Source organism: Mobula hypostoma, chromosome 11, assembly GCF_963921235.1.
Source record: "Mobula hypostoma chromosome 11, sMobHyp1.1, whole genome shotgun sequence".
Taxonomy (NCBI): Eukaryota; Metazoa; Chordata; class Chondrichthyes; order Myliobatiformes; family Myliobatidae; genus Mobula; species Mobula hypostoma.
Window position 1 is genome coordinate 60,081,771 of NC_086107.1, and position 27,963 is coordinate 60,109,733.

General features: G+C 40.9%; 1 protein-coding gene across 2 annotated transcripts in view; it reads right to left on the reverse strand.

Moving 5' to 3' along the window:
• Positions 1-27,963, reverse strand: part of mrpl23 (mitochondrial ribosomal protein L23) — a 65,532-nt gene that overhangs the window by 21,541 nt on the left and 16,028 nt on the right. For both annotated transcript variants that reach the window (XM_063063230.1, XM_063063231.1), the window contains exons 2-4: positions 24,287-24,409; positions 21,736-21,818; positions 20,679-20,752 (exon numbers count right to left, since the gene is read on the reverse strand). In XM_063063230.1, coding sequence (XP_062919300.1) covers positions 20,679-20,752; positions 21,736-21,818; positions 24,287-24,409 — 280 coding nt within the window. The remainder of the gene's footprint in view (positions 1-20,678; positions 20,753-21,735; positions 21,819-24,286; positions 24,410-27,963) is intronic.

Sequence of the window (27,963 nt, forward strand, 5' to 3'; positions counted from 1 at the left end):
AGTGAGTAGAAGATGAACTGATCTCCAAAAGTCATAACGTTAAAGATGAAACATTCTTTTCAACATTTTAAGCAAGGTTAGTGTATTATTTTTCTTTTGTACAATTTTAGAGTGAAAAAAAGGAAAGGAGTACCATGCAACTGTTTGGGCACCCCAAGAGATTTGAGCTCTCAGATAACTTTTACCAAGGTCTCAGACCTTAAATAGCTTGTCAGGGCTATGGCTTGTTCACAATCATCGTTAGGAAAGGCCAGGTGATACCCTGACTCCTCAAACCTTGTCCCAACAATCAGCAGCCATGGGCTCCTCTAGGCAGCTGCCTAGCACTCTGAATATTAAAATAAATGATGCCCACAAAGCAGAAGGCTATAAGAACATAGCAAAGTGTTTTCAGGTAGCCGTTTCCTCAGGTCATAATGTAATTAAGAAATGGCAGTTAACAGGAACAGTGGAGGTCAAGTTGAAGTCTGAAAGACCAAGAAAACTTTCCAAGAGAACTGCTCGTAGGATTACTAGAAAGGCAGATCAAAACCCCCGTTTGACTGCAAATGACCTTCAGGAAGATTTAGCAGACTCTGGAGTGGTGGTGCACTGTTCTACTGTCCAGCGACACCTGCACAAATAGACCCTTATGGATGAGTCATCAGAAGAAAACCTTTCCTGCATCCTAAAAAAAAATTCAGCGTCAGAAGTTTGCAAAGGAACATCTAAACAAGCCTGATGCATTTTGGAAACAAGTCCTGTGGACTGATGAAGTTAAAATAGAACTTTTTGGGCACAATGAGCAAAGGTATGTTTGGAGAAAAAAGGGTGCAGAATTTCATGAAAAGAACACCTCTCCAACTGTTAAGCACGGGGGTGGATCGATCATGCTTGTGTTGCAGCCAGTGGCACAGGGAACATTTCACTGGTAGAGGGAAGAATGAATTCAATTAAATACCTGCGAATTCTGGAAGCAAACATCAGACCGTTTGTAAAAATAAAGCTGAAGATGAAAAGAGGATGGCTTCTACAACAGGATAATGATCCTAAACACACCTCAAAATCCACAACGGACTACCTCAAGAGGGTCAAGCTGAAGGTTTTGCCATGGCCCTCACAGTCCCTCAACCTAAACACCATCGAAAATCTGTGGCTACGCCTCAAAAGAGCAGTGCATGCAAGACAGCCCAAGAATCTCACAGAACTAGAAGCCTTTGCAAGGAAGAATGGGCGAAAATCCCCCAAGCAAGAGTTGAAAGACTCTTAGCTGGCTACAGAAAGCGTTTACAAGCTGTGATACTCGCAAAGGGGGTGTTACTAAGTACTGACCATTCAGGGTGCCCAATCTTTTGCTTGGAGCCCTTTTCCTTTTTTGTTATTTTGAAACTGTAAAGGATGGAAATAAAAAAAAGTAATCTTGCTTAAAATATTAAAGAAACGTGTCACCTTTAACTTTATGAGGGGTGATTGATAAGTTCATGGCCTAAGGTTGACGGAGTCAATTTTAGAAAACTTAGCACATTTGTTTTCAACATAGTCCCCTCCTACATTTATACACTTACTCCAGTGGTCATGGAGCATACGGATCCCTTCTTTGTAGAAGTGGTCCACAGAAGGGGTGATTGAGAAGTTCGTGATCTAAGGTAGAAGGAGATGAGTTATACAGCTCTCATTACATGCACATGCAGTTCAACTCTTTGAGTGAAAATGCAGAAAGCTTGAAGTTAATAATAAGCAACACACATCAGAGTTGCTGGTGAACGCAGTAGGCCAGGCAGCATCTCTAGGAAGAGGTACAGTCGACGTTTCGGGCCGAGACCCTTTGTCAGGACTAACTGAAAGAAGAGCGAGTAAGAGATTTGAAAATGGGAGGGGGAGGGGAGATCCAGAATGATAGGAGAAGACAGGAGGGGGAGGGATGGAGCCAAGAGCTGGACAGTTGATTGGCAAAAGGGATATGAGAGGATCATGGGACAGGAGGCCCAGGGAGAAAGAAAAGGGAGAGGGGGAAAAAGCCCAGAGGATGGGCAAGGGGTATAATCAGAGGGACAATTTTCTCCCTCTGTCCCTCTGACTATACCCCTTGCCCATCCTCTGGGCTTTTTCCCCCTCTCCCTTTTCTTTCTCCCTGGGCCTCCTGTCCCATGATCCTCTCATAACCCTTTTGCCAATCAACTGTCCAGCTCTTGGCTCCATCCCTCCCTCTCCTGTCTTCTCCTATCATTTTGGATCTCCCCCTCCCCCTCCCACTTTCAAATCTCTTATTAGCTCTTCTTTCAGTTAGTCCTGACGAAGGTTCTCGGTCCGAAACATCGACTGTACCTCTTCCTAGAGATGCTGCCTGGCCTGCTGCGTTCACCAGCAACTTTGATGTGTGTTGCTTGAATTTCCAGCATCTGCAGAATTCCTTGTGTTTGCGAAGTTAATAATAACTCATCTCCTTCTACCCTAGGCCATGAACTTATCAATCACCCCTGCTGCCGACCACTTCCTGGAGGTCCAAGATGCTGACTTCTACAAAGAAGGGATCCACATGCTCCACGACCGCTGGAGTGAGTGTGTGAATACGAAGGGTCTCAGCCTGAAATGTTGACTGTACCTCTTCCTAGAGATGCTGCCTGGCCTGCTGCATTCACCAGCAACTTTGATGTGTGTTGCTCGAAAAATAAATGTGCTAGGTTTTCTAAAATTGACTCCTTCTACCTTAGACCACAAACTTATCAATTACCCCTCGTATCCCTTTTGGAAATCAGGTCATCTTTTATTCGCTTAGCTATTCACAGTAACAGAAATTTTGACCAGGGTGCCCAAACTTTTGCATGCTACTGTACATCTAATTTTTATGACCTTTGCTAGCATTGGGTAAGGCTGGATTTTAAAATGATAGGTCCAGTGGTGCGCTACCCTACCATTGTACTTTGATTCCAACCCAAATGAAGTCAAAGTAATTGCTAATTAAACTATTCTGGTATGGGTTCAGAATGATTATACAATAGGAAAACAATTTCAGTGATGTGTCAGACAGCACAGTGGAATAAAAGCTAAGAGAGAGTATCAAAAATGAAATTGTAGAGTAGGACATATTCACGGGAAGCTTGTATCATTTGCTTCTTTGCTCTACTACAATGAGCTAGAAGCGAAAAATGTTAACGTGTATCTCTGTCTCACAGTTTTCAATGAGAATCTATCTCTCACATTCTGTTTAGCAAGCTGCACTGAAAGTTCCGAGCACATAACTGGATTAACATTAATTATTCACACAGGAACGGATAATCAGCTTCCAGAAAAAGTACAAAAAATAACTAAGAACTGGCAAGGTCATCATTGTTTACAAAGCGCATTTATCTTCCTTTAATTTTAAGCTGCCAAACCAATGCAGTGCCACATCTTCATGTATTGGAAGACAGAAGGCAAAGCCAAAACAGAGTGTAATTACTATAAGTTTTTTAATTGTTGAAAGAGAGGGGTGAATGAAAACCCATTTCCTTAAACATAGGGTATTATAGAACATAGAACAGTACAGCACAGTACAGGCCCTTCAACCCACAATGTTGTGCCGAGCCTCAAACCCTGCCTCCCATATAACCCCCTCCCCACCTTAAATTCCTCCATATATCTGTCTAGTAGTCCCTTAAACTTCACTAGTGTATCTGCCTCCACCACTCACTCAGGCAGTGCATTCCATGCACCAACCACTCTCTGAGTAGAAAACCTTCCTCTAATATCCCCTTTGAACTTCCCACCCCTTACCTTAAAGCCATGTCCTCTTGTATTGAGCAGTGGTGCCCTGGGGAAGAGGCGCTGGCTGTCCACTCTATCTATTCCTCTTAATATCTTATATACTTCTATCATGTCTTCTCTCATCCTCCTTCTCTCTAGAGAGTAAAGCCCTAGCTCCCTCTTATTCACCCTCTTCTCTGATACCTCACTCACAGAATCCTTAAGATGACATCCAACATTAGAGAATGGATCATCTTGCACCAGTTTTTGGGCTCTTATCCTTTCCAATATTGCTGTAACACAGAGTTGGTTACACTGGAGATAGAGCCCAGATCAAACAGCACTACATGTTTATTTGAACACTTCTGTGCACTATTCATATTACAGTGCTTGACAGGTAAATGACATCCGAATGAAATGGAACTCCAATTTCAGCCCTCAACAACAAATGCAAGAGCACCAGACAACGGGGGAGATGCCTCTGTAAAACCAGGAAAACACCACGCTAATCTGGTGCATTTTTCACAAGATAACGGAACAGCTTACTCAAATCACAGAACCAGACTGGCACTTTCATTACTGACAACTAGAATCAGATCAATATATCACCAGCATATACTGTGAAATTTGTTAACTTAGCGGCAGCAGCACAATGCAATACATGATAATATAGAAAAAAAATAAGTAAACCAATTACGGCAAATATATGTATGTACAGTGCCTATAAAAGTATTCACCCCCAAGCTTGAAAGTTTTCATGTTTTATTATCTTACAACATTGAATCACAGTGGCTTCTTTGACACTGATCAACAGAAAAACTTTTTCATGTCAAAGTAAAAATATATCTCTAAAAGTGATCTAAATTAATTACAAATATAAAATACAAAATAATCGATTGCATAAGTATTCACCCTCCCCTCCCCCTTAATATGACACACCAAATTATCACTGGTGCAGTCAATTGATTTTAGAAGTTACATAATTAGCTAAATAGAGATTTGCCTTTGGAGAGCTTTGTGCAGTTAAGGTGTTTCAATTGATTGTAGTGAAAATAGAAGGTCCAACTGCGAGTGAGTCAGTATCTGGCAAAAACTACGTTTGTACATCATGAAGACAAAAGAACACTCCAAGCAACTCCGCAAAAAGGTTTTGAAAAGCACAAGTCAGGAGATAGATACAAGAAAATTTCCAAGCAAAATACAGGGAAATCCTGGAGGAAAACCTGATGCAATCTGCAAGAGAACTACAGCTTTGGAGAAGATTTATTTTCCAGCAAGACAATAACCCCAAGCATAAAGCCAAGGCTACACAGGAATGGCTTAAAAATAACAAAGTTAGTGTCCTGGAGTGGCCAACTCAGAGTCCAGACCTCAATCCAATTGAGAATTGGTGGCTGGACTTGAAAAGGGCTGTTCAGTCATGATCCCCATGCAATCTGACAGAGCCTGAGCACTTTTGTTTAGAAAAATGGGGGAAAAAATTGCAGTGCCTAGATGTGCAAAGCTGATAGAGACCCATCCACACAGACTCAGGCTGTAATTGCTGCCAAAGGTGCATCGACTAAATATTGACTTGAAGGGGGTGAATAATTATGCAATTATTTTGTGTCTAATAATTGTAATAAATTTAGACCAACGTAGAAATTTGTTTTCACTTTGACATGAAGGAGTCTTTTCTGTTGATCAGTGTCAAAAAAGCCAAATTATGAAATACATGGTCACCGGGTGCAGAATGGATCTTCACAGTAGTATAGTCTCCATTTCAAAGCAGGGCATAGAAGGTGTTGAGCTCTTGTCTCACAATGAAGCATCGCTGCCATTCATGCTATTGGGTTTTGCTTTGTAGAAAGTAATAGCCTGCAAACCCTGCCAGAGTTGACATGCATCTATCTCCAACCTTGCTCAAAATTGTTTCTTATACAGACCTGGGTCACCAGACTTTAAATGTTGCAGATCTTGCCCTCAGCAGATGACAAACCTCCTGGTCCATCCATGGGTTTTGGTTTGGTACTGTACAGCAAGTTTTCATAGCTCAAACACCTTCCAAAGATCACAATTATGCTACAACTTTGAACACTTAGCTGCTTTGCTACTCGTCCAAAGTGTACTTTAGTGACAACTCCACTAGCAGCACTTCATTCAGGGTGGATTGGGGGCATCAGGGCAAAAAGCTTAGTTCTTAAGGAACCAGAGACATGATATTCTACTTTGACTTCACTAATGAATAATGAATTTTCAAGTTCAGGTTTTCCACAATTCTTCGTCAATTGAGCTATTTTACATTCAAGTGGGTAAAATCTTCAGCCACACTCATACTAGGATACTCTCTCTGTAGAGGTCAGGGCCCTTCAACTTCCCAGCCACAGGATGTTTCTACATCTCCCAAATAGCAGATCCCTGTCATGTCTCCCAATTTGCTACTTACTGATGAATCAGATAGGTATCCATGTACTTTATTAATAACAAAAGTATTTCACAAAATCACACAAGCTCTCTAACAAAAAATGAGTCAGAATAGCAGCCAATTCTCCGACTCAAATGCAAGCAGAGTAGAGGAGGAACGCACAGGTTCATCCAGAAAAGCAAAAGCCATCCAACCATAACCGAAGCCCATAACCTCATGGTCTATTAGCATTTGTGGGTGAGCAACAGCTAAAAGTACCAGGTTATGCCACTCCTAAGGAGCAACTAGTAGAAATGTAGCATACGTGAATTTAAGTATCAGTAAAAAAAAATTAACTGCTATCTGATTAACTAATAACAGTGGGTAACAACAGCAGTAAGGTAATTTAAGGTAGGATTACACTGAAATCGAGACAAGGTGGTGTGCTGCCACCTCCTGTAGGGAAAGAATTTGAGAAAGAAAAATGGGAAGCAGCTGTTAGGGCAACACTGCCATCCAGAGGATCATCGGTTTTTGAGCAATTTCAGGTCACATAAACAATCCAGGTAGCAGTCAACAAAATATTTAATTATTGAAAAAGTAAGTAAAACTATTGCAATTTAGATTGAAAGAACATTGATAAGAGCAGAGAGAAGGATAAACAAGAGACTACAGATGCTAGAGAGATTCAATGGGTCAAACAGCATCTGTGGTGGGAAATGAACAGTTGCTATTTTGGTTTCATTTTTCTTCACAGATGCTGCCTAATCCACTGAATTCCTCCAGTATCTTTTTTGCTGATATTAACAGACATTTACTTTTTGTAAATAAAAAATGCCTGAAAAATAATGATTATTCACCACAATGATCTAGTACACAAAATATCATAGAGTGTGCTGTAATAACCAATACGCATCATTAGAAATTTACACTGTATTTATCATTTTATTCCTAGTTAAAGAAAAAAGCCAAAATTAAAATTTAAAAAGAGTGAATACCAGCCATGGCGTTCTGAAGCTGGTGACCATGCATTTTATAATGTGGTTGTCTTGAAAATGAATCATCAAATCTGGAAAGGGCTGGGGCAGGCTCTTGTAGAACAATGAAGTTCAAAGTAAATTTAATATCAAAGTACAAACTGTATATGTCACCATATAAAACCCTGAGATTCATTTTCTTGTGAGCATACACAGTGAATCCAAGAAACATGATAAAACCAATGAAGGACCTCACCCAACTGGTCAAACAACCAATGTGCAAAGAGCAAAAACTATGCAAGCATGAAAGAGAAAAGAATATTAATGATAATAAATAAATATTATAAATAGAGCAAGGAACAACCTGAGGTTTGAACAACTTAAGTTCCGGGCCAAATTGAAAAGGCCAGGCTGTTGGGGCCAGAGGCAAGGGATGGGCCAGTTCAACCGCTGCTCTGGGAGTTTTACTCGACTCTATACTGAACTTCAGCTCGCTTCTCCACAACGTTCACTCATCTCTGCACTGAACAGTGGCTGTGGCTTGCAACGATCAAAGTGTGGACTCACTTTTGTGAACTTTTATTGCTTACTTTTATTGTTGACACGTTTTTTGTTTTTTCTTCTGCACATTTCAGGTCTGACATTTTTTTTAATGGGTTCTATTGGGTTTCTTTGATTTGTAGCTGCCTGTAAAAAAACAAATCTCAAGGTTCTATAAAGTATACATACTTTGATAAGAAATATACTTTGAACTTGAACTTGAAATAAGCAATAAATATCCAGAACATGAGATGAAGAGTCCTTGAAAGTGAATCCATAGGTTGTGGGGCAAGTAAAGGTGAGGGAAAGTGGTTCAAGAGTCTGACGGTTGAGAGGCAATGCTTGTTCATGAACCTGGTAATGTGGGTCCTGAGACTCCTGTACCATTTTTCTGATGGCACCAGAGAAGAGTGCATGGCCTAGGTGATGGGGATTCGATGATGGAAGCTGCTTCCTGCAACAGTGCTCTGTGTAGATGTGCTCAATAATGACAAGGGCTTTACTCATAATGGATTGGGCCATATCCACAACTTTTTGTCAGATTTCTGTTCAAGGGCATTGGTACTGCCACAGCAAACTGTGATGCAACCAGTCATTATACTCTCCACCACACGTCTACATAAGTTCGTCAAAGTTTTAGATGTCATACCAAATCTTCACAAACTTCTGAGGAAGTAGGTGCTACCATGCTTTCTTCGAAATTGTACTTACATACTGGGCCCAGGACAGAGCCTCTGAAATTATTACACTAAGCAATTCGAAGTTGCTGACCCTCTCCACCTCTGATCCTCCGAAAAGGCCTGGCTCATGAACCAATCTACTCCTCCTGAAATCCTCGGGCCTGCTGACATTAAGTGAGAGGTTGGTGTTGGCACCACTCAGCCAGATTTCCAATCTCCCTCCTATATGCTGATTCATCGCAACCTTTGATTTGACAATTACAGTGGTGTCATCAACCAACTTAAATATGGCATTGAAGCTGTGCTTAGCCTCACAGTCATAAATATAAAACGAGAAGTGCAGGGGCTAAGCTCTCAGCCTTGTGGCACCCCTGTGCTGATGGGGATTGTGGATGAGATGTTGCCATCCAAACTGACTGGGGTCTGCAAGTGAGGAAATTAAGGATCCAATTGCACAAAGAGGTATCGAGGCCAAGGTCTTGAAGCTTATTGATTAGTTTTAAAGGGATAATGATGTTGAATGCCGAGCTGTAGTCAATAAAAAGCATCCTCATGTCTGATCCAATGAAATGGCATCTGCTATGAACCTGTTGTGCCAGTAGGCAAATTGGAGCGGATCCAAGCCACTTCTCAGGCAGGAATTGATATAGTTCATCACTAACCTCTCAAAGCGCTTCATCATAGTGGACGTAAACGCTACCGGACAATAGTTATTGTGGTAGGTTACAATGTTCTTCTTAGGCACCAGTATAATTGAAGCCTGCTTGAAGCAGGCAGGTACCTCAGATTGCCAAAGCAAGAGGTTAAAGATATTGGTGAACACTCCATAATATAAATACATAAGATAGCTTATATACTTAGATTGATTGTATGTCCATAAAGTAACACTAGGCACAGGAATATCTGTATATAAGGTGGCTGACATAAAACAATCAAATAGTGGTGGGGGTGGGTCTGTGGAGGGATGGATTAAGTGAGTTGAAGTATTGATTAGCCTTACTACTTGGGCCAAGTTTACCTTGTATTAAAGTTACAGTGATAATACTTAAAAGTCAGGGTGATGTGTGACTTGGAAGAAAACTTATAGTGGCAGTGACAATGTGCAAACTACATTAGGTGGAGAGTCTGATGGCTTGGAAAGTTCAGTTGTAGCAGTCTGAAAGTTAAGTAACATTGAGGTTAAGCAAGGGAAAGAAAAAAAATAATTATCTCCATTCAAACTAGGCAATGCCATTTAAATCCAAAACCCCACCAGATCCACAAATCAAGACATGACACCAGAAATGGAGCAGGATGTTACATATCTCAGCATCTAACTACCAGTTAATTCCAGATTTTCTGCTCTACAAGAGCACAGTGTAAATGTCAGGAACAAGCTGACCTGGTCACTACAGTCAGCCAGTATGCTCTACAGAACAGCAGGTTAGTAAGCTGCACAATCAAGCCCTATGGCTTCCAAAACAGAATTGGCTAAGTTATTGAATGGAAAAAAGAAATAAGGTTATGGAGAAAGCAAAGTCTTATAAGGAATCAGTACAGGCAAATGGCAAAATGGGTACCTATTGTGCTGAATAAATTCTTTGAATTATTTTATTCCTATTTGAGACACATTGCAGGAGAATCATGTAATCAAATATAATCAACAATTACAAAATGCTGGGAGTAACTCAGCAAGTCAAGCAGCATCTATGGAAGGAAATAAACAGTGGATACTTCAGACCGTGACGCTTCATCAAGACTGGAAAGGAAGGGAACAAAACCCAGATTAAGAAGGTATAGGGTGGAGGAGGAGGAGTAGTAAAACTGGCAGGTGATAGGTGAGACCAGCTGAGTGGGAAGGTGAATGTGGAGAGGATTCATAATGAAGGATCTCCGCCCAAAACATTGTTTATATTCCTGACCCGCTGATTTCCTCCAATGTTTATGTGTGATGCTCAAGATTTGCAGCATCTGCAGTGTCTCTTGTGTCTCTAATAAAATATCATGTTGACCAAGAATCACTCTGGCAACATCTGTGAAAGATGCTATATAAAACTGCTTTACTTTTCTACACATGCCAACAGCAAGGCTCCTCATTTAAATCATGACACTGTTATTAGCAAAGATTGCATTTTGCAAACTCAGTAGAAAAGAAGGATTACATTCACTGGGGATATTGTACCTAATCTTTTGCATACCCAAATAAATTATATAATGCAACAAACAAACTGATACAGAAACAATGCTAAGTATCCCAAAGTCTCAACAGTAGACACTGAGGTCCCGACAGGCAGGAAATGGAAGGCTCAAGACGCAGTGGAGATGACTGAGTCACATCTGAGGCATAGGGATCTGGAAGGGACAGTGGCAACTGGTCCGGTGGGACTGGGCAGCTTCCATTAACCAACTTCAACAGGGCTTACAGCAAAGTAGTCCAGGAAAAGGTGTAAGCAGATGTTGAGGAAGTGCGTACTTCTAGGATGGTAGGAATGGGGCAGCAGGAAGCTTGGACAAGATGTAAGGATATGCTGAAGCAGAAAATCTCCTGGTCCAACGTCTAGCAGGCAGAACCCTAGTGCATCAAGTTCATGATCCAGACCATGTACAACATTCTGCCTAATTCAGCAAACCTTTCTGCTTGGGGCAAAAGCGAGGCACCATCATGCCCTCTCTGCCCTGGAACACATCTTCAGAAGCTGCCCAAAAGCCCTGGGAGAAGGCTGCTACGGCTGAAGGCAGTGGCAAAAAATATGTCCTTGGCCATCAACAACAGTGAACACCTCTACCAACCCAGAAAGCCCATAACTTTGTCAAAGCTGGAGACCTACCTCAGCCTCAGCCCAGGTCACCAGCATGCTTGCTCACCACTGTGTCTGACTGGTAACTGAGAGTAGATCTAGGTAAGCAATTAAAGTTCTCAAACTTATTGCATCATCATCACTGAGGCCCAACATGGTCATTCTATCAGAAACCTCAAAGCAGGTGGTCATTGTAGAACTAACAGTGCCTTGGGAAGACCAACTTGAGGAAGTATTCAAACAGAAGGCGGCCAAATACCAGGAGCTGTTAGAGCAGTGCCAGACACAGGGGTGGAGCCTACAGAGGTGGGGTATAGAGGCTTTGCTGGCTGCTCACTCTGCAGAACCTAATCTCTCCTTGGCATTATGGGGGCTGCAAAGAAAGAAGCGATCAGGACTGTCACAGATGCTGCTGAGTGTGCTTCCAGATGACTACAGATCAAGAGGTGTGACCTGTGGACCTGGACCAATGCTGCTGGGACACAAGCTGGGGCCTGACCCCTGGCTGGGTCAACTAGGCAAAGGTGTCTGATATTGGAAGACCCGAAAAACCTGATGACCCCAGATTACATCATTGATGATGTGTCCCAGCTTATCCTAGGATGCATCTCAGCATCAGGTATACTTCCCTTCAACCCACTTCAACAGGGCTTGACAATATTGGTATACAGAAGGCACAAACCTTCTCAGAAATAGCCAAATGAAAAGATACGTCTTCCAAACCAGAACCACATGACTTACGAGGAACAATGTGACATCACAAAAAGGTCATTGTTTGTGGATATAGTTACATTATTTTTCATTAGGATAAAAGTTGGAGAAGATTGCAGTAAAGTACATTATTATGCCAAAATGGCACTTACTAGTCAAAAGCAATTAAATACAGGGGATCGGTGACTAATAAAAGTCCTGATAAGAATTTAGTCGTTTAAAATAAAAATCTATGAAAAGTAATATGGTTATACACGATTCAGGTTATTAACAAATATCCCAGGTTTAACTCATTGGTAAACAATTAGTATGGTGCAGACGATAAATTTATATTGAGTGAGCAATACAGAATAAAAGACTGACTTTAGCCCAGTGGAAATGTTTTTACAAGGGCTCTGCATGGAGCTGAATGTGCATCAAGGGCTGCTGTTGAGAAGACTGGCTAGTTATTAGACACGACTTCTTTCAGATGGAACATTAACCTAGGCTCTGCTTTCTCCCACCGCCCCACACCCCCCATTTGGAGGGATATCCAAGGAATAAAAGATTCAAGGAATAAAATAAAATTGAATCAAAGATCAAGGAATAATGGAAATTTTTTATTCAATATTTGTGACTCAAACTATACTAATCATCTCTTTTACCTCATTGCTTTCTTGAATCTCACTAAGCAAGAAGTGACTGCAATGCTTCCTCACATAACAACAGTGACAACACTTCAAAATAATTCATTAGCCATAAAACACTGCAATATTCTGAGAACATGAAAGATATTACAAAATATGCTTTCTTTTTTCTCATGGTCATTCTCTTGATAACAATAGTTCCCTAAACTTCAAAGCAGATTGCTGCTTGTAGAACTCTGGCAACATCAGAGTAGCTAGTATAAACCTTTACAAAAAATAAAGCAAGTTTTCATTTTCCCCTACTGTGCAAATGCCTGACCATGCAATTCCTTGGGTTTACCCTATTAAAGTGCACAATTCAACAGTCAATAGTTCAGGAAAGAGACTCATTTTGTTTCCCCATCAGCTTTTCTTTCCTTAAAACGTTGTTGACCAAATCAGCAAGTTGGCGGTTAGGAGCTATGAGAAACCTTGTACTCAATGCAGTCAATGAAGACTAATGACTCACTATGCTGACTTAATTCTTCAAAACTTCTCCCTCTCCTTTTCACCTTATTGTTATTTCGTGGTCTCTGAAACTCTCCTACTTCACTGTTTGTTAGCTTGTAAACAAGTGAACAAGCATAACATTACGCCATGCTCCAGCTAGCTCAGTGCATCTTTATCAAAAATGCTGATATAAAACTTGTAATATTTCCTTGAAACCAAGAAAAAGCTGATTGTGTGATGCCTTAACTATTCATTTGCCTCTATTTACATCTGATTTATCTGCCAAAAATATTTAGCACTATCTTTTGTCCAGCAAAACAGGTCACCATGTTCCTTAGTCATGTGCTCTCTTATCCACTTGATATGCAGGAGTTCCAAACTACTTCTCAATTTATCTACCGTGTTTCCTTCATTCTCTAACATCTTCAGCTCTTTTTCGAAATGGTTGCACCAACAATAATTCATTAAGAAACTACTTATTTTAAAAACTGTATTAATTTTAATTATTTTAAATACCATAGAAAGAAAACAAAACATTTAAATATTCAAACTGGTTAGATAAATTGAAGAGGAACACAGTGCTACATTCCCTTGGAATAAGACCATCATTAAGTAACTATACAGCTGCAAAGGGTAGTCATCACATCATTCCTGTATTATCTCTTTAAAATTATCCCCTCTTATCCTATGGTATTGCATTTTTTTTCTGAAGTACTTATCCAACTCAACACATGAAGCAAAGCAAAAAAAAACACTCCATTATCCTACAGATTAAATCTTAGGACAAATTAAATGGAGTAATATCCTGCAACATATTATTTATTTGCCCCTGTCATACTTTGGAACATAGTCTGAAGATCAGCTTTTCATAGACATACCACAAGCAACCAACCATTACTTAAAAATATGAGCCAATGCCAACTCCCATAGGCTAAACATCTGTACAAAGCCTAGCACACTGGTTCACTCTTGATTGTGATTATTTCTAGACAAAGCATGTTATCAAAGCTAGGTAGGGATGATCTACTTTTGATATTCTTTGGCATCAGCTATGATTGACAAGTGCCCCTACCTATAATGGATGCAATTTAACCATTTTAATGGTAAGAGGAACGTTCAAATTGAAACCCTACTTCCAACAGATAATGAATATACAAACCCACAGATGTTATTTAAAAATCATATACAGGTGCCCCCCACTTTTCGAACGTTTGCTTTACGAAACCTCACTGTTACGAAACGAAAGACCTACATTAGTTACCTGTTTTCGCTAACAGAAGGTGTTTTCACTGTTACGAAAAAAGGCAGCGCGCGCCCCAAGCACCTCCCCTGGAACTGCATTCTAGCCGGCATTGCTTAAAAATGTGCCTGTGAGCAGCCGTTAGTAAGATGAGTTCTAAGGTATGAGAAAAGCCTAAAAGAGCTCATAAGGGTGTTACACTTAGCGTAAAACTAGACATAATTATGCATTTTGATCGTGGTGAACAAAGTAAGGACAAAGTGAGTTTGGCTTGTGGAAGTTGACGAAGATGATGTTGAAGAGATTTGGAATCCCATGACCAAGAACTGATAGATGAAGAGCTGGTGCAATTGGATGAGGAAAGGATAACAATCGAAACCAAATGTAGTAGCGAACGGACCGAAAGTGAAGTCGTCCAGGAACTGAACATGAAGCAACTGCGTGAGAGTTTCGCTTCAATGATTGCAGAAAAGTACGACTTTAATCTTGAAAGGGTACGTCAGTTTAGGGCATATTTGCAGGATGGTTTGAGTGCTTACTAAGAACTGTATGATATAAAAATGCGCGAGGCTAAGCAGTCAAGCATACTGTCGTTTCTCAAGCCTTCCACATCAGCCACAGCAGACGATGAACTTCGACCTTCGACCTCGAGGTCAGGCAGACGTAGAAGATGACCTGTCTGCCCTCATGGAAACAGATGATGATGAGATGACACCCTGGTGTCCCACCACCCCAAACCCTGGACTGCAAACCGATACATTGCCACGGAGAATGCAGCAGTAGCGGGACGCACCCAGCACACCTTTAAGAAAAAAAGCCGAAATAAACAAGCTAATTAATTAGGTGCCGCCCAGCACGTAAATGTCAGCCGAGATCAGAGGCGATGCAATCGGCAATCGCCTCTGATCTCGGCTGACGTTTACGTGCTGGGCGGCACCTAATTAATTAGCTTGTTTATTTCGGCTTTTTTCTTAAAGACGTGCTGGGTACATCCTGGCCACTGCTGTACCACTGCATTCTCCACGGATCGGTATCAGTCGGTGGCCTGGAGGGTGGGGGCCACTGCACCACCCCAGCCTCCGATGACTCAGCCTAACACACCATCATCAGTGTACTCGGTGCTATCTTCCCAATTCCGGTAAGTGATACTACACTGTACATACATTATTTCTACTTTATATAGGCTGTGTATTTTTATGTGTTATTTGGTATGATTTGGCAGCTTCATAGCTTGAAGGTTACTGGAGAGAGTGTTTTTGCCAAGAGCGCTTGCACCACGTTTTTGCCGAGAGCGCTTGCGTGAGATTTCCGCTACGGAGAACAGTGCGGCAATGATTGTAGAAAAGTATTTCTACTTTATATAGGCTGTGTATTTATCATATCATTCCTGCTTTTACTATATTTTACTGTTATTTTAGGTTTTATGTGTTATTTGGCATAATTTGGTAGGTTATTTTTTGGGTCTGCGAATGCTCACAAATTTTTCCCATATAAATAAATGGTAATTGCTTCTTCGTTTTACAACATTCCAGCTTACGAACTGTTTCATAGGAACGCTCGACCTTCCGTTGGCGGGGGAAACCTGTATATTACATGCATTTTCCCACAATTTCAATGCATATAACATAGAATCATAGTCACAGAAAAGTACAGCCCAGAAACAGGCACTTCAGCCCATCTAGACATGCCTACTACCATCGACCTACACCAGGACCATAGCCCTCCATGTCCCTACCATCCACATACCTATCCAAACTTCTCTTAAATATTGAAATTGAGCTTGCATGCACCACTTGTGTTGGCGGCCCATTCCACACTCTCATGACCCTCTGAGCGAAGATTTCCCTCATGTTCCCCTTAAACTTTTTACCTTTCCCCCTTAATCCATGACCTCTAGTTGTAGTCCCACCCAACCTCAATGGAAAAAGCCTGCTTGCATTTACCCTATCTATACCTCTTAATTTTGTACACCTCTATCAAATCTCCCCTCAATCTTCTACGTTCCAGGGAATAAAATCCTAACCTATTCAATCTTTCATATAACTCAGGTCCTCCAGTCCTGGCAAAATCCTTGTAAATTTTCTCTGTACTCTTTCAAACGTACTTACATCTTTCGTGTAGGAAGGTGACTAAAATAGCACACAATATCAACATCTTATACAACTTCAACATAACATCACATCTCCTGTATTCCATATTTTGATTTACCAAAACCAATGTGCCAAAAGATTTCTTTACGACCCTATCTACCTGTGACACCACATTCAATGAAATATGGACCTATATTCCCTGAGTACTATAGATCCCTTTATTCAACAGCACTCCTCTGTGCCCCACCATTCACTGTGTAAAACCGACCATGGTTGATTCTACTGAACCTCGCACTTGTCTGCATTACATTCCATCTGCCATTTTTCAGCCCTTTTTTCCAGCTGGTCCAGATCCCGCTGCATGCTTTGATAGGCTTCCTCACTGTCCACTACACCCTCAAATTGGTGGCATCTGCAAATTTGCTGATGCAGTTAGTCACATTACCATCTATGTCATTGATATACAAACGTTTGTAGATGACAAACAATAACAGACCCAGCAGCGATCCCTGTGGCACTCCACTAGTCACAGGCCTCCAGTTAGAGAGGCTACCAATCTCTGGCTTCTCCCACAAAGCCAATGTCGAACCCAGTTTGCTATCTCATCTTGAATGCTAATCAACTGAACCTTCTTGACCTACCTCCCATGCAAATGCCTTGCTAAACAACATCCATTGTCTTGCCTTCATCAACTTTCCTGGCATAACTCTATAAGATCTGTAAGATTATACATGACCTACCATAAACAAAGCCATGCTGACGATCCCTAATCAGTCCATGCCTATACAAATACTCATACATCCAGTCCCTAGAATACCTTCCAATAACTTTCTCACCAGCCTATAATCTCCTGGTTTATTTTTAGAGCCTTTCTTAAACAGCAGTACAACATTAGCTATCATCCAATCCTCTGCAACCTCACTAGTCACCAAGGATGATTCAAATATCTCTGCTCTGGTTCCTCCAATTTCTGCACTTGCCTCCCACAGGATCCGAGGGAACACCTTATCAGCCCTGGGGATTTATCCACCCTAATTTGCCACAAGTTTGCGACAATTTGTGGCGCGTGGCCAAGTGGTTAGGGTGTTGGACTAGCAATCTGAAGGTTGTGGGTTTGAGCCTCGGCCAGGGCAGCGTGTGTGTCATTGAGCAAGGCACTTAACCACACAATGCTCCAGTCTACCCAGCTGAGAATGGGTACCGGCAAAAATGCTGGGGGTTAACCTCGCGATAGACTGGCAACCTATCTTGGGGGGGAGGGGAGTCTCGTACTCTCAGTCGCTTCACGCCACGGAAACTGGCATAAGCACCGGCCTGATGGGCCACAAAGGCTCGTGACAGACTTTAATTGCTACAAGACCTCCTCCTCTATAATCTGTATAGGGACCATGAACTCAGTGCTGCTTTGCCTCACTCCTATAGACTCTGTGTCCATCTTCCAAGTAAATACATCTACAATAAGATCACCCCATCTCTTTTGGCTCCACACATGGATTACCCTTCTGATCTTCCAAAGTACTAATTTTGTGCCTTGCAATCCTTTTGCTCTTATATTATTTGTAGAATCCTTCAGTCCTTCAGGGTTCTCCTTTATTTTGTTTGCTAGAACAACTTCATGCCTTCTTTTAGCCTTCCTGATTTCTTTCCTAAGTGTTCTCTTGCATTTCTTATACTCCAGAAGTACCTCATTTGTTCCTACCTGCTTATACTGCTATGCACCTCTTTTTATTCAACCACAGCCTCAGTAGCTCTTGCAAACCAAGGTTCCCCACATCTGTTATCGTCACCTTTTACTCTGACAAGCACATACAAGTTTCGTACTCTCAAAATTTCACTTCTGAAGGCCTCTGACTTACACCTTTGCCAGGAAACAGCCTGTCCCAGATCCTTTCTGATACCATCATAATCTCTAAATTATGATCTCAACCGGTAGACCAGACCAATCTTTTTCCATATTTACTCTGAAACTAATGGCATTACAATCACTAGGTACAAAGTGCACCCCTACTCAAGCATTTGTCACCTGCCTTGTCTCACTCCCTAATAGCAGATCAAGTATCACACACACTTTTGTTAAGATTTCTATGTACTGATTAAGGAAACTTTCCTGAACACATTTGACAAACGCTATCCTATCTAGTCCTTCTACAGTATGGGAGTCCCAGTCAATATGTGGAAAGTTAAAATCATCTACTACAGGTGCACATTCCTTTATCCGAAATTCTGAAATCCAAAAAGCTCAAAAAACCGAAGTTTTTTTCGCCAACAGCTAACATCACTCAGGTGTGACGTGGCAGCACTAGCAGAGGCCACCAGACATCAGTTGTGGCTCAGCGCTCGTACTGGTTACACGTGCATTTGCTGTTCGCTGATATTTTGTGTTCACTGTTGACTTTGTGTTTAATTTCACTGTGAAAATGTCAAAAAGAGCTGCAGATACCCCTATGGGTAACAATGAGAAAAAGAGAAGGAATCTTCTCTATCAATAACGCAGAAAGTGGAGCTATTGCAGAAGCTTCATCGTGGTGTGTCTGTGCAGCGCCTTACTGAAGAAAATAGAGCCGGAACTACCACTGTATATGATTTAAATGAACAGAAAGACAAGTTACTGAAGTTTTATAGTGACAGCAACGTTCTACATTTATTCCAATAAGTCATTTACCATGTGTTTGATTCGGTTCATTTGAAGCTGTATATTTTTATGTTTTATTGAATGTTTTTGTTGGAAATAAAATTTCTTCTTGTCATTATTCCCTAAACAATACAGTATAACAATTATTTACATAGCATTTACATTGTATTAGGTATTATAAGTAATCTAGAGATGATTTATATGGAATGATGGGCATAGGTTTGGTGCGCCTCTGGGTCTTAAAAGTCCACCACAGACAGGTTAAATAAGGGACTTGGGCATACGTGTTTTTTGGTATCGGTAGGGGGGGGGGGGGGCGGGGTCTGAAATCTGAAAAATTCTGAATTCCGAAATGCAACTGGCCCCAAGGATTTCGGATAAGGGATTGTGGATCTGTATAACAACATTACGTTTCTTGCAACAGTCTGTGATCTCTCATAAATTTGTTCCCCTCAATCCAGCAGACTGTTGGTAGTCTGTAACATAGCCTCATTAACACTGTCATACCTTTTTTAGTCCTCAGTTCCACCCATAAAACCTCTCTAGACAAGTTCATCAATCTGTCCTGACTGAGCACTTCCGCGACATTTTCCCTGTCTAGTAACGCCAGCCCTCCTTCTTTAATCCTTCCTGCCCTGTCACATCTAAAGCAATGGAATCCTGGAATATTGAGCGGCCAGTCCTGCCCCCCTTGCAACCAAATCTCACTGATGGCTATAGTACCAGAATTCCATGTGTTAATCCATGCATACCCTGAGGTCATCTGCCTTTCCTACGATACTTCTTGCATTGAAATATACACAGCTCAGGACATTAGTTGCCCCATGCTCAACCTTTTGATTTCTGACTTTGAGTTCTTAACAATATCTGTTCCCGCAACCTCTCCACTAACTCTGCAACTTGTTTAAACCTCACCATACAGCACGAGCAAACATTCCCACTTGGATATTAGTCCCCCTCCAGTTCAGATGCAAACCATTCCTTCTCTACAGGTCCCACCTTCCATGGAAGAGTGCCCAATGTTCCAAAGATCTGATACTTTCCCTCCTACACCAACTCCTTAGCCTCCCTAACTGAGCAAATTTAAAGAAGGAAAAATAATAAATAAACTGTGGGAAAAGAAATCTACCTACAGCTTTTTGCTTTCTCTGACTGAAGCCTCATCTTGCTGAAGCCTTGAAGAGCTAAGGTATCAAAATCTCCATCCTAACACTGTTCACTCCAGTAATGGCCATTCGCTTGCCCCTGCCTTATTTTAATTTATTCATGCCAATCAATTCCGATCGCTCACTGGCCGCTACTCAAAACACCAAACTGCCTTATGTACTCAATGTGTGAATGTGAGTTAGCTACGATTTCTCACACTTCGGATTTCTGATTGGCCACTGCTCAAAACACCAAACTGCTGTTAGTCGAAACGTACTCAATCGGCGAACGTGAGTGAGCTACAGAACATTTTCACAATAAGGTTAGCCATGGACAAAAAAGCTACAAATTTAGTTCCCATGATGACAATTAAACAAAATATTTAGATAAAATGTAATGTATATCATAGATACACCGAAGGACAGTATAATCATTTATTTGGATGGTAAATGGAGGTGATTGGGAAAGCATGCCAAGAAAGAAAAGCAAAATTTTTACTTCTGAAGGAAGAATGCACACAAGGTTCCTTCATTATCAAGGGAAAAAAGTGAGAAGTTAACCTGTATGCTTTAAATAATTAACAAGAGTAAAACATATTGGAGATTAAAAGCTAAAGAGATGCCAATCATGTGTAGTACTTGAAAGTTGTAACAAATATGATGAAGTGAAATTGGATTGAACTTACTAACTGAACGTAGGCAACTTTATAATCAGGCCGTTTCACTCTCTGATTCTTATGATTTCGCTTCTTGCTAGTACCTAAAAAAAGTTATGAGATTGTGAACAACAAATAATCAAAGGTTCAGTCCTTGCATTTTGCTTCTGATGAGGTTACTCATATTATATGATGTGTTGAATAAGAAACAGCACCTTTGTGCTTGACAGTAAGTGTTGCTTTTTTTTTTGGTATCTAACTAAATCATTATTGCGTCAATGAATTATCGTTCCTTCCAGGCAGATTTCCCAGCTTCCTCGTCTAGTATTGCCACTCAACTATTACAACTTGTTAGCTTCTTTTATGCTTCAAGCTTCTGGATGCCCTGACCGGTTTTCCAGCCTCTGACTTCCTTCCTTCATTTTACTCAACATTCACAATATTCCTTTCCATCTTCCATTTAAAGGTAGTCTAAGTAAGAGAACTCAGTAGTATAAAGAAGAGTAAACTGCAGTGTACTCTCTGTCTTCCAACAGCATTATTCTATGCTTAGCCTTCATTCCTGTAGCAGTCTATTAAGAAACAAACTTAAAGCTGATCTTTGGGGGGGGGGGCAAAAATTAATCCTTCAATAGCTTATTTAGCTAATTCGCTGAACAATATAAGACTGAAAAACAGGGAGCAAGAAATTCTCAGTTTTAAACCCTTACTAAATCAGCTAGCCTCAGCAACAGGAAAACTAAAGCTGGTCTCCATTCCATGAGCAGGTAAGAGGATGAAAGCAGCAAATATTCACACTTACTGACTCAATTAAGTGGCCAACAAAAAAAACATCAGATGTTGAGTGGATTCAGCTGAATAAGCTGAGTCACTATCTTCTGAGTAGTGACCTTGTGGTAGCAGGCTCTCATGGGCATGTATCACAGCACAAAGCATTATGGAAATGAGTAGGAAAAAGACAAAGATCTTTTTAAAATCTTTCACACATCAAGTGACCAGAACTGGTCAATATTAGAAGTGAGACTCATCAGCCCAGCGGAGGGGGGCAGGGGACTTTGCTTATGAACAAATATTAACAGTTACTTACAAAATTGTATTCTGGTCCTTACTGCAGCCACTGGGACATTGTAGATGCCTTGTAGATAATTTTTCACATCAGGTTTTGTCATTCTGTAAAATTCAGGTTATAATATTAAAATGTTAATGCTTAGAGAAACGAATGTCAAGGGGTTTTGCCCACCCAGGAGTCACAGTCTGACCATTATTTGACTTTGAAACAGACAATAAGAATTTCAAAGAGACACAAGAGCTTGCAGATACTAGAATCTGGAGTAAAAAGTAAACTGCTTGAATCTTAAGGGTCAGGCAGCATCTGTTGACATTTCAAGTCAAAAGCCTTCATCTAAACTGAAAGACTTTTTTTTAGAAAGTGGAAAGAATCAAATGAAAATCTGTTTAGTTAAGCACAATTTTTGACAGACAAAGTAGAGCTTTAGCAGAGGGAAATTGGATAGATCCATGTACTAGAAAGAAACAGACAGCCCTACAGCCTTCCTTATAGGGAAACAGGTCTGCTCTTTCAGTCCTGATGAAGGGTCTCAACCTGAAATGTCCACTGCTACTTTGCACCGCCGACGCATCAAGTTCCTCCAGCATATTGTTAGTTGATATTATCAGACATTTATATGCATTCATTTTGTAAATAGATAAAAATTGTTTTATAAATCACAATCTAAGAAAGAACTTTTCCACTTCAATAACATATCACACAAACCAGCAACATCATCTAGTCCATGCTCCATCATGACAAACTTACATTATTTTTATCAATTTCATGAAAACGAAAAGCAGTTCCTCCAGCAGTTTTTACTTTGCAATAAATATTTAATATTGTTAGCCAACTATGGCCAGCTGGATATTATGTTTACCAAAGCATTGCATTGAATTATCGGATAAATTTATTGGCATATCATAAAAGCGATGATCTGCTTATATCCAAAGACTTCCAAACTAGCTCTATCTTTCAGATTCCAGAAACTGAAGCCTAAAATTCCCCATTTTCAATATACACTCAGAGGACATTTTATTAGGTACACCTACTTGCTAATGCCAGTCATGTGGCTGCAACTCAGTGCACAAAAGCATGCGGACATGGTCAAGAGTTTCAGTTGTTGCTCAGTCCAAAAATCAGAATGAAGAAGTAATGTGATCCAAGCAACTCTGACTGTGGAATGACTATTGATGCTAGACAGGGTGATTTAAATATCTCAGAAACTGCTGATTTTGTGGAATTTTCACACACAATGGTCTGTAGCATTTACAAAGAGTGGTGTGAAAAACAAGAAACATCCTGTGAGTGGCAAATCCGTGGGCGAAAATACCTTGTTGATGAGATAGCTCAGAGGAGAATGGCCAGACTGGTTCAAGCTGACAAGAAAGTGACAGTAACTCAAATAACCACACGTTACAATAGTGTGTGCAGAAAAGCATCTCTGAACGCACAACACACTAAACCATGAAGTAGATGACATACAGCAGCAGACCGCAGAGTGTAGATAAAACTACAACTCTTGCACAGCTCTCTTGAGCCCTCTACTGGATAAAATAAAGTACCAGGAAACAAAGAAAATAACAGGATACAAGAGATTCTGTAGATGTTGGAAATCTACAGCAACACATACAAAATGCTGGAGGAACTCAAGCAGGTCATGCAGCATCATCAGAGGAAAGTAAGCAGTCGAAATTTTGGTCCGAGACCCTTCATCGGGACTGCAATAAGGCTGGTCCTGGACTTATTTCATAATTTACTGGCATAATTTACATAATACTATTTAACTATTATGGTTCTATTACTATTTATTATTTATGGTGCGACTGTAATGAAAACCAATTTCCCCCGGGATCAATAAAGTATGACTATGACTATAACAGTAAGCTGGCTAAATTGATTTGGTTACAGCTAACTCATGATTCCACTCCAAGTTGGTGACTTTCAAAATTACTATAAGCCCAGGACAAATGCTGATGCATCTAGCACTCTGTTGTTGGGAGCCCCATTTGCAGGGATATACTGGGAAACATTCCTCTGACCGTACACTAGCCAAACCTACCACATGGTCAGAATACCCATTCATTTGATTATGCGCCTCGAAGCCTACTTGCCAAATGCTTCATGATCACTCTCAGGACATAATTGGTCAATACAAATGACCCTCCATATTTTGCCAGATAAGTACAGAAGGCCGTGTTCTGAAGACTGAATCCTGCTTCAATCAGACCAGTATTTAAAATTTTACATCATGTTGGAACAATCAGAAAGCATTAACAAGATACAAACTTCTTTTTTGTTCCAATATGATGCAAATTTTTAAATATTAAGCCTCCTAAAAGCACCCCAAAAAGTTCAGGTGTTATTACAATGCACAATTGGAAGAACAATTTCAACTACGAGAAATCAGCTTAATAGCTATGTCATGTCTGTTTGAAGACACCACAGGGCCAAAAAGGTAGGGGTTGATGACCAGTTTTTCCTAGATACAAGACTGAGAGCTCCAGGGAACCAAAGAGAATAGTAGATCCAACTAATTTCACAGAAAAGCCTGGAGCTTTGCTGTGTAGATCCATCCCCTCCTACTTACTCCATGGGAATCCTAAACTGAACTGTATTCTCCGGTTGCTCCTTCCCAGGTCTCACAAGGGTCATAAAAAAGTTGGTTCGAAATATCCTGAGTTGAGGGTTTCCATATTGATACAGTGGATAGCTGTAGAAAAATAAAAGATATTTAAGTATATACAAACACTTTGCCATTGGGCTTATATCAATAAATCATGTGCAAGTCTACATTCTTGGTCCACCTTTTGATATCTCTGTAATACTTCCTTGGTTTTCCAAAAAGGGAAAGCTAGGGGGTTTCTTCTCCTTTCTTGACCAATACTTATCCAACAAATGAAATCCAGTCATATATCTCATCTGTGTTTGTGGAGATTTACTTACTTGCTAAATGCTATATTTCTGTAGACTACAACTGCAGCTGCATTTCCAAAATACCTTTCTGACTGTGAAGTGGTTTGGGACATCCCAGGATCTGAAGCATACTTTATAACCACATATGGTTTATAATGCATTGCCATGTGTATAACGATAATGATGTGGTTGCAGCCTGCAGTCCTCACTCCTCAGCAGACAGAATGGAACAAGTTACCAATTCTGAAAATTTCCTTGACATATTTCTTTTCCCATATCAAGCATGTTTTAAAATTTAATAGTCTGCATATTTTTCTAGACAATCTCTTCTCTTTATTCTGATGTATTTAATCATTTTCTCCTACGCCTCATAGCTACTACTGCCAAACCCATTCGATTTAGAAGCACAGCAATTTATTCAGTAACCTGTTTGGGAAAAAGACTGGTAGATGACTAAAATTACCATGTTTAATATTGTGGATAGAAGATATCCAAGGATCTACTGAAGTGCTCTGTAGCAAATGCCCTTTTCCTTGGAACACATTTTGCAAATCATTATGAATCAGAATTAGGTTTATTATCACTGGCATGTGTCATGAAATTTGTTAACTTAGCTGCAGCAGTTCAATGCAATACATAACATAGAAGAAAAATAATAATAATAAATAAACCAATTACAATATACATGTATTGAATAGATTAAAAACCATGCAAACACCAGAAATAATATATATAAAAAGTGAGGTAGTGTTCATGGAATCAATGTCCATTTAGGAATCCGATGGCAAAGGGGAAGAAGCCGTCCCTGAATCGCTGAGTGTGTATAACACAATAAGCCATTGTTTTGATAAAGTCTTCAAACTAAAATATTACGTTTCTTTATCCACAGATGTTGACATTAATTAAAAACTGAATATGCTGAAAAGAGTTGATGTAAATATATATGCAGCCATCCCACACTCAAACTTACCTGGTCAGGATGCAGAGGGCCTACTTTCCTGGGACAAACAAATCCCTGACACCAGTGTCAAGACCTGAAAAGTGGCAGTGCCTCCAACAGGGCACTGGAGAAGCACTGACACTCACATGAAAAGCTTTGACACATGGAAAACCCTGAACACAGGACCATTATCTGGTTACATCTATAAACTTATTTTTAAAGGATGGAGAATTAAATACAAGAAATTCTGCAGATGCTGGAAATGCAAAGCAATGCACACAAAATGCTAGTGGAACTCAGCAGGTCAGGCAGCATCTATGGAAATGAATAGATAGCTGACATTTCGGGCCGAGACCCTTCTTCAGGGCTGGTGAATTAAATATTTTTTTTATTTCAAAATATACTTTATTCAAAAATATAATTATATACAATACACCATTCAATAACTATCCATCCTTTACATACGTTTCCATAACAGTCAGTACATATCCGAACTTATAGCCACCCACGTGGCACTCCAGTTGTTCACCTTACCACACCATTGTTGAGGGGTATACTCCCTGCCACCCGACCCCTCCCACTCCCACGGGTGGAGAAACCTATAACGTGGTCCCTCCCCACTGGGCTCTTGCGGTGGCTGCACCGAGTTCCCTCAGCACGTACTCCTGCAGCCGAGAATGTGCCAGCCGGCAGCATTCTCCCACGGACATCTCCATGTGCTGGTAGATCATCAAGTTTCGGGCCGACCGAAGAGCGTCTTTCACCGAGTTGATGATCTGCCAGCAGCACCAGATGTTGGTCTCCGTGTGCGTCCCCGGGAACAGCCCGTAGATCAGAGAGTCCTCTGTTACGCAGCTGCTGGGGATGAAACGTGCCACTAGCCCGTCCATCCTCCTCCACACCCTCTTTGCGAACTGACAGTGTGCAAAGAGGTGGGTCACAGACTCCTCCTCACTGCAGTCCTCCCGTGGACAGTGGGGTGTGGAGACTACGTTCTGGGCATACAGGAGGGATCTGACTGGGAGGGCCCCTCTCACCGCCAGCCAGGCGAGGTCTTGGTGCCTGTTGGTGAGATCTGGCGATGAGGCATTTTGCCAGATGAACTGGACAGTCTGCTCAGGGAACCACCCCACTGTGTCCATCACGTCCTTCTCCTGCAGTGCCTGCAGGACATTACCTGCCAACCACTGCTTGATGGCCCTGTGGTCAAAGGCATTCCCCTGGAAGAACTTTTCTGCGAAGGACAGGTATGGAGGCAACGACCAGCTGACTGGGGCGTTGCGCGGGAGTGGGGCCAGACCCATCCTTCGTAGCGAGGGCAACAGGTAGAACCTGGGCACATTGTGGTACTTGGTGCCCACATACCTGGGTTCTACACACAACCTGATGCAGCCACATACGAAGCTGGCCATCAGGGTGAGGGCAACATTGGGGACGTTCTTGCCCCCGTTGTCCAGTTATCTAGTTATAGAGGAACTTGCCTTGGACCTTAGTGCCCCTGTTGAATTCAACTGGCTTGTAGATGTTGCACCACAGCTAACTTGTGTAGGACCTGACAGCCGGTTTTCCAGTGTAAAAGCTGGATGTAATGTCAGTACAACGGAGCTGAACTCCACAGGGCAGTGAAACATTGGAATAAATGTAAAACAAAATCAACCATCACTAAGCAAATTTGGGTCTCCTACCGCCTTTAACTAGATATGCTTATTCGTACTCGTCACTTACAAATCAAGTACATCTCAGCAGTTACATTCAGAACCTCAAGCAACTATTGCCAAAAGCTAACCATTCTACTGTAACCCCTGCATAACTGCTAGGAGCTGCAGTAGAATGGTTAGCTTGCTGGATGCAGTAAAAAATAAGGAGCCACTCAGGCTGGCAAAGGATGTAAAGGCGAAGTCCTACAAAGTCAATGTCAAGTCCATGAAAGTTCACAGCTTTTATTACTGGTATAGATACACTTTAGAATTAAAGTCAATTTCCAAACTTAGATTTAGTAACTGGTCAAAACGGAGGAACATTGCTACACAATGGTCATAAGAGAAGCAAATGAATTTCAACATAACTCATGTTTCGGTGAGAAAAATATGGTCAAAAATTATTTAGAAATAATATAAATGGGACAAAAGAGCAAAGGGATCTGAGAGTCCAGATACACAAATCACCAAAAGGAGTGACACAGTTAATTAGGTCACGAAAAAAACAAACCAAGAACAAGGGGGATAGAATAAAGTAGATGTTATGTTAAACTTATACTGAACCTTAGTTAGACCACACAGCACTAGGTGCAAGTTGAGATCACAATATTTAAGTAGAAGAATGTAGAGGCACAGGAAGGATGCAAAAAAAAGACTTCAGAGTACAAGGTCATACTAATCAGGAAAGAGTAGACAGTCATTTTCCATACGAGC